The following is a 7,428-nucleotide window of genomic DNA, read 5'->3' as shown; positions in this document are numbered from 1 at the left end:
GATGCAGGCCTGGGGTCAGAGGGCACAGCTGCTCCCCTCTGGCTGTGAAGAGGTTAACACTACACCTAGAGGTCAGAACCTGTCCTGCCTTCTATGGCCTCTGTCCTGCGCCAAGCCCTGTTGCTCCCATCCCCCACTTTGGGTTCTGAAAAGGTCAAGGGCAGCCTCCAGCAGCTGGATTCTCGGGATGGGCAGGTCACCCAGCACCCCTCCACAGAGGAGCCTTGATGAGCAGGTGCCCCAGATGCACGCAGATTTCTGCCTTGTAACCCTTTTGCTGGTCCTCTTTATTTTACTTTATTTACCATTCACTCATGTAGAATTTATCCTTTTTTAAGCACCTGACAATATCAGCTTGTTTAATGTCCTCAACCACCCTGGGAGGAAGGGCCTGGTTTGACCCCACTTTTTAGGTAAGCGATTGCCCCACACATAGCCCCTCGTCCTCACTGCAGCCTGCATTTATTGAGCGCTTGCTGTGTGCTCCTAGGCAATATGAGCAGGCACAGCCCTCCCATCTTTCTGATGAAGAAACAAGTTCAGGGAGGGCACTCAGCCTGTGCCCCACAGGGAATGTGGGACCTTCTCTCCAGGGGCCGGGTCCCTTGGGTCCCCTCCCACACTGCTCACCTGGGTCAGGGCTAGGAGGCGGAGGCCGCGGGCTTGGTCTGACGAAGACTGGCAAGTATGACGGAGAGGTCTAGGATGAACAGTTTCACCTAGGAGGCCCCAACACAGCCAAGTCACATCCTGGCCCCTGAGTCACTGTCCAGCCCCCAACACCCAGGGAGGCTGCGAAGCAGGAGTGGGGGCTGGAGAGCACATTAAAGGAACAGCAATGATAGTAGCTCACAGAGGCAGCCACCAAGGTCCTAGACGGTTCTGGGTTTTAAAGGCCTCAGGCCAGGCCTCTAAATAATCAGTTAACAGACACCTTCATATTTTCTAGCTGGCCATCCCTTTTGTTATCATTAAATTAGTATTTCATTTACATCAGTTAATTTTATTTTCTTCTAATTGGGTCAGTCATAATCATTGGCTTGTGACCTACTCTCATCTTCATTTGTGGCCCTCTATTATTTTAATTAACTTGTTTATTGATATGAATTTAATGATCACCATGGATCCACTGCCAAGAACTAGAATTTGATGGTGAGCTTAGAACAATCTGTGGGCTCCCCTCGACATTTGTCATGTAAACAAACATCTGAAAAGGAAACTATCTCCACCAAAAAGTCATGCTTTGTCGTAAGTAGGGGGTAACTGGAAAAATGAGTAGGGGGTAACTGGAAAAGAGGGTACTTTAAAATGTTTACGGAAAAATTGAGTTAAAAGACCGTAAGAATCCTCCCATGAACTTTTTGAAGACCCCTCGTACAATGAAAATGAAGCTATGGTGCTGGCCAGTTAGCTCACCTGGGGGAGCGTGGTGCTGATAATACCACGGTCAAGGTTTTGGATCCCCACACCAGCCAGCCACCAAAAATAAATAAATATAAGAAAACGAAGCTATTGTGCTGAATTCTGGCCAGCTGCTGATGTGCGCAGGACAGTGTGAGTCCCAGGCCTGGAGACCAGGCAGTGTTTTAGGAGGGGTTAAAGGCATGCACACTATCTCCACCCAGCCTTTCTCCTGCATAGGATCAGAGGGTTGATTGAAATGCGACTGAGTTTTGCCTCTTTGCATCAAGCCCGGGACTCTCCTAGAGTTGTCCTGTGTACCACAGGGTACCAGGGTCACACTTGGGAGAAGAGTGGCATACCAAAGGCAGACCCCAAAACATGTAGCATAAAAAATAAAACGGGTGACCCAGTTCTTGACATTTGGTTGGAATCCTGGCCTTGGGCGCAGGGCAGGAGTGGGGATGGTAGGGGCAAGGAGGACTGCCTACCTTTATTTTCCCTCCTGGTCTTAAAGGTGTCGTGCTTTGGGTACCCACTAGAAACAACAGAGGTGTCTGAAGTCTCAAACCCCCTCCATCTGTTGTAAACCTATGCTGTGTGTTCTACAACCTTGTAAACCTGAACAAAGAAAAACCAGGTGTACTTGGCCCACAGTGACATTGGGTGGTGCCATTGTGCAGAAAGAAAGATCACTGTACAACCCCACCTTCACCCTCCCTAGGGAGGCTGAGGCCTGTCCTGCAGGGAGCGAGAAGTTCAGGGATTAATTAAAAGTGAGTCACGACCTCCTAGTTTCTTATCAACGTTGCTACTGGTTTGTGCTGTTTGATCCTGGGAGAAAGGAGGGACTGTGGGCATAAACGTATGGTGTCTATCAGTACACACCCTGGCCTTCCAGCACGAGAGAGCACTGAGACCCAGAAAGGGGTGCAGCTTTCTTCTGGATACAGCAGATCACAACAGAACCAACACAAACCCGGGACTCCCAGGCAAGGGGGCCTGGGTGGCAATTGAGCCTATATCTGGGGCAAGGGCTCTGACCATAAAGGGCCGTGCTTAACCCAGAGAAGTTGTCACTAATGGTGAGATTTCAGACACCTTATGTTTCCGAAAAGGGAGTGTTTGGGGGCTGGAGGTGACATAAAGAGGGGCCCTCACCTGTTCCAGCTGCCCCTCGGTGTCCTCGATGTCCACAGCTGGCGGCTGCCTCTGATGCTGGCACACTAACTGGAACAGGTTGAGTGCTGACATCCTAGTGCGTCCCAGGAGCAGCGTCTTCTCAGCTGCTGTGTTCTGGATCTGAATCCACCTGGATTCCTGGAGAATACCCGACGCCCTCCTGATTAAAGCAGGAACTGTGGACTCGTTTCCATCTACGTCCACTAGACAGGTGCACCTAGGTGTTCTCAGGAAGAGGGATGCAGGAACCGCGTGTCAGATGATAGGACGGCCCCCTGGGCCCTAAAGTGATGTCCCACGCCTAAAGTGCGGCCACCCCTCTGGGTAAGCAGTGCGCCATCTGTTCCCACCAGCTCTGGCACTCCTCCCCGCCTGGCGGTGGCAGGCTGGGGGTCGGGCGCCCACCTCCCCCGGCAGGCCTTACCCACTGCAGCGTGCGCTCCCGTGCCGCCTCCAGGCGCTCCTGCAACTGCGCCCGCCGCTGGCTCTGCGAGAGCAACTCGTTCTGCCAGGCGTCCCGCAGCCGCTGCAGCCGCGCCCGCGCCGCCTCCAGCTCTGCCAGCCGCTCTCGCTCCCTGAGCCTCAGCGCCGCCTGCGTGTCGGCCAGGCCGTCAAATCGCGCCACCAGCTCGGGGACCTCCTGGAACTGGTGTGGGGCCCGAGAGAGGGACTCACATGGGAGTCCCCTGCCCTCCCCACCCCACCTGCCCCGCCTATGCTCCTATGGCGCTTCCTCAGCCCAACTATGAAATTGGGGTATCACACAGCCCCCTATCCAAGAAGCGAGGACAGCAGGAGCCACAGGGTCTGGAACTCAAGCCCTATTTCCCACCCCTCACCACCTCCGCTTTCAAGCATAGCTAAGTAAGTAAGCTTCACTACCTGAGTATATTAATGTATTGATTCACTCAACTAGTAATATTTATTAAGCGTCTGGACTTAAGTGTCCTCCCCACCCCACCCCCCACTTGCCTAATTGAGTGACCTCAAGTAAGAACTTTTTGAAGCCTCTCAATTTCCCCATCTGTAGAATGGGTTTGGTTGGCAATAACAGGAGGATTCAAGAACAAAGTGTGCTCCTGGCATCCAGTGAGCGCTCAGTAAGTGACGGTTCTCGGCCAGTAGTGCTCCCGTCCAAAGCCGTCCCTGATCACGGGGGCGCTGAGCCCCTAGTGTCCCGCCCGCAGCTCACCTGGGGCAGCTGCTCCAGCGCTTGTCCCAGCAGGCGCGCGCAGGGCTCCAAGCGCTCCAGCCGGCGCTGCAGCCGCGCGCGCTCCCGCCGCAGCTCCTCCAGCTGGGCCCGCAGCCGCTGCGCCTCCGCCTCCTGGCGGCCCGCCCGGAGCCGCTCCACCGCCGCCCTCTGCAGCGCTCGGCTGCGCCGGGCCTCGGCCTCCTGAGGAGGGGTGTGGGGAGGAGGCGACCCTCAAGACTGGGGAGCAGGAGGAGCTCGCCATCTCCACCGCGCTCTAACATTGGCCCGCTGAGCCGTGGTGGCGAACAGACGGCCCGCGGGCCAAATTCAGCTAGAATCTCAGATTTTGGCCCCTCCCTTCTCCCCCCTCTTTTTTTTTTTTTATTTTTTATTTTTTATTTTTTTTATTTTTTTTTTTTACCTCAAAGCTTCAGGCAGTATGTGTGTACTTCCCACCATTCCCTTTTGTATTTCTAGAACCTACTTTTAGGGGCCGGCCTGTGGCTCACTCGGGAGAGTGTGGTGCTGATAACAAGGTTTGGATCCCTATATAGGGATGGCCGGTTGGCTCACTTGGAGAGCCTGGTGCTGACAACACCAAGTCAAGGATTCAGACCCCCTTACAGGTCATCTTTAAAAAAAAAAAAAAAACGACCTACTTTTATCTATGTGATCTGTCAGGCCCCTACAGGGTTGTGAGGTGTCCTCCCTTGTGACCCACCTCCCGCCAGCAGGCTCCATCTACCTGCAAGAACTTGTCAAAGCGGACAAAGGACCCCTTTAGCTCCTGCTCCTTCTGTTCCAGCTGTTCCCAGCGCTGTTTCAGAGCTGCCATCGTGGTCTGGTACACCTGCGGGTGAGGAGTGGGCTGTCTATGTGTGTTTGGGGACTCAAATCATCCAATGATTTCAGTCTCACACCTAACCCCTTCCATCTATCATCCCTGATCTTGTGGCTGCTCTCCTGCCCAAATCCACCCGTGGCTCTCATCACTGCTCATGAAGCCTAAATGCTCTCTGTAGCCCCTGAATGCCAGTGTCCCTGCCCTTCCTTTGGATCCCATCTTACCCTCTCTCCTCCGACACTGTCTTCCAGTCACTTGACCATCTGTGTTCTGTCCTTGCCTTCCAGTTTTTGCATATGATGTTCCTCTGCCTGATTTTTCCTACTCATCCCCTTTGCTGGATAAGCTGACTTGCCCTTCAGCAATTCCTAAGACATCACTTCCTCCAGGAAGCCTTCCTTGACCACCCCCATGCGGAGGTAAGGGCGTCCTTTGGGGTCCCTCAACTTCTCCCTTCCACCACCACCCCCCACCCTCTGCCCCAGTAGTCATCACCTGGACACTTGTCTGTTTTCCTCTCTAGACTGTGAGTCCCATGAGGTAGGGACCCCATGGCGAGACCTCATATCCCAGTGCAGTGCCCAGAACATAAGGTGCTCAATGCACACAAATTTATTTGCACCAACAACTGGTCTTACTTGATCCCCATTTGACAGATGAGGAAATCAAGACTCAGAGTGGTGAAATGACTTGTCTCAGACCTTGTAATTGATAAGTTGTCTCCACCACTTCTCATCCATCCCCCTACTCACCACCTTTGTCTGTCTGGCAGCTGGGGCTCACCTCCTTCTGGGCCCGCAGGCGCCGGTCTGCATCCACCAGCTCTTGCCTCTTCTCCAGTAGACGCAGCACTGATGGGAAGTGGTCTCCATTCTGCTCTGGTATCTTCCTGAAGGGGCTCAAAGAGGAGGTGAGGGTGAAGGAAGCAAGAATCCGGAGTCCCAAACTCCCCACAGTGCCTGGAATGTCCTCATTAGCCACCTACTGGCTGTTGAATTCTTCATCCATTCAACAAATTGTACTGAGTGCCTACTCTGTGCCAGGTACTGGAACAAGACAGACAAAAACCCCTGCCCTTCACAAGCTGGCGTTTTGCTGGGGGCACAGAAAACCAACCTAATAAATAATAATAAATCATGCTTGTACATGGTAGGCTCTAAGATGAAAAATTAAGCAGACTAAAGAAATCTTTCAATAGTCAGAAAGTCTCTCTGAGGAGGTAACATGTGAGCAGAGACCTGGAAGAGAAAAGGGGGCGGGCCATATGGATATCTGCAGGGAACAGAGTCTAGGCCAAGGGAGCAGCCAATGCCAAGGCCCCAAGGGAAGGACCTTGGTGTGTTGGAGCAGCCAGTGTGGCTGGAGAGGAGGAGGGAGGAGGAGAGATATGGGAATTGAGAGCAGAGAGGTACTGAGGGTCTGACTGCCATGGGCCATGACTTGGCCTTGACTCTGAGTGAGGTGGGAGCCATGGGACAGTTTTGAGCAGAGGGGAGATCCCTCTGGCTGATGTGAGAAGCAAGGAATATAAGGGTGGATGGGTGGGGGGCAACTGCCAGAGACTCATGATAGAGCTATGGGGTATTCCAGAGAGAATGTGGTTCTGATCAGGGTGTAGTGGTGGGGAGGTGAGGGGGGGCCGTTCTGGATGCAATTTGAGACTAGAGCTAATAGAGTGGTGAGGGGGTGAGAAAGGAGTCAAAGGTGACCCCTGCAGCTGGTGGAGCTGGTGAGCAGGTCGGGTGGTGGAGACCAGCTCCCCACAATGGCCAAACTGAGACTGAGACACCTGTTAGACTTCCACAAGGAGTGGTTCAGGAAGCAGGTGGGTATTGAAGACTGGCTTTCAGAGAAGAAGGGATAGACTGACGTTTCACTTGACAAGTCTTTTCCAGCTCTGGTCCAGGGGAACCTCCTCCCTATTTTACAGATGTTGAAACTGAGTTTGAGACTGTGGTTACACTGCTGAATACAAAGCAGGCACAGAACAAGCTTCCTCCACTCTACGAATACCCTGTGGCCCCATCACGGATCTCCCCTGTAGCCGCCCCCGCCATGTCCTTGCTCCCCACATAAGCCAGAGGGATCCCTTCTCTGCTCAGAACCTCCCATGGCTTCCATCTCATTTAGAGTCAAAGCCAAAATCTTCCCTCTCTCTTTCTTTCTTTCTTTCTTGTTTGTTTTTTTTGGCAGCTGACTGGTATGGGGGTTCTGAACCCTTGACCTTGGTGTTATAACACTGCACAGTAACCAATTGAGCTAACTGGCCAGCTCACTCTTTCTTAAAATTCAATTTGCAGGGGAAAGGGGGCAAGAATCCATAGAATAATTCCTTTCCACCAAGGGTCCAATGACCGAATCTCAGCTGGATGTCAGCTGGGGTGGGGATAAGGAACAGAAGAGACCTGGATAATTGGCTCGACTCTGCCCTAACTAGCCCTGAGACCTTAGGGAGGACAACGTTTCTCTCTGAGCCTGTTTCTTCCTCTGTGAAGTGGGGGCAATAATCCCCCACTATGAACTGCCCAAAGAAGGTGGGACCCAGGGGGTGGGGCAGAAAAGATGGGCCATCCACCCTCTCCAGCCTCCTTCCAGCCCTCCCTGTGTCTACCCACGACTCACGAAAGCAGCTTCTCCTGCGAGGCCAGTTGAAAATATTCTTCCCAGGGCACCGCCATTCTTCTGGCATTTGCCTGAACTTTATTCCCACCGGCTGGAGTTTTGCACAAGCCTGGGGGGGTTCAGGGGATCCTGATGGAGGGTGCTGCGGCCGCATGCACAGTACTCCCAGAAGGCAGCCACCGAGCAG

General features: G+C 53.2%; 1 protein-coding gene across 1 annotated transcript; it reads right to left on the bottom strand.

The window, feature by feature from the left end:
* Nucleotides 1–641: 641 nt before the first annotated feature.
* On the bottom strand, nt 642–7,297 carry CFAP73 (cilia and flagella associated protein 73). Its single transcript, XM_063088192.1, has 7 exons — nt 7,242–7,297; nt 5,403–5,508; nt 4,521–4,625; nt 3,776–3,976; nt 3,008–3,229; nt 2,563–2,721; nt 642–719 (listed from the first exon to the last, which is right to left on the bottom strand). The coding sequence occupies exons 1-7, from the start codon at nt 7,295–7,297 to the stop codon at nt 642–644; spliced, it is 927 nt and encodes a 308-aa protein (XP_062944262.1).
* Between the last annotated feature and the right edge of the window lie 131 nt (nt 7,298–7,428).

The sequence above is a fragment of the Cynocephalus volans genome, chromosome 2, assembly GCF_027409185.1.
Source record: "Cynocephalus volans isolate mCynVol1 chromosome 2, mCynVol1.pri, whole genome shotgun sequence".
Taxonomy (NCBI): domain Eukaryota; kingdom Metazoa; phylum Chordata; class Mammalia; order Dermoptera; family Cynocephalidae; genus Cynocephalus; species Cynocephalus volans.
The sequence above is the reverse complement of the archived record's forward strand: the minus strand, read 5'-3'. Positions and strand labels throughout refer to the sequence as shown.

Coding starts and splice junctions, on each gene's coding strand:
- CFAP73 (XM_063088192.1), bottom strand. CDS start 7,297: ATGGCGGTGCCCTGGGAAGAATATTTTCAACTGGCCTCGCAGGAGAAG. Junction 3,977..4,520: donor GCTTTGACAAGTTCTTGCAG/GTAGATGGAGCC, acceptor ACCCCTCCTCAG/GAGGCCGAGGCCCGGCGCAG. Junction 2,722..3,007: donor GGGAGCGCACGCTGCAGTGG/GTAAGGCCTGCC, acceptor GGTATTCTCCAG/GAATCCAGGTGGATTCAGAT.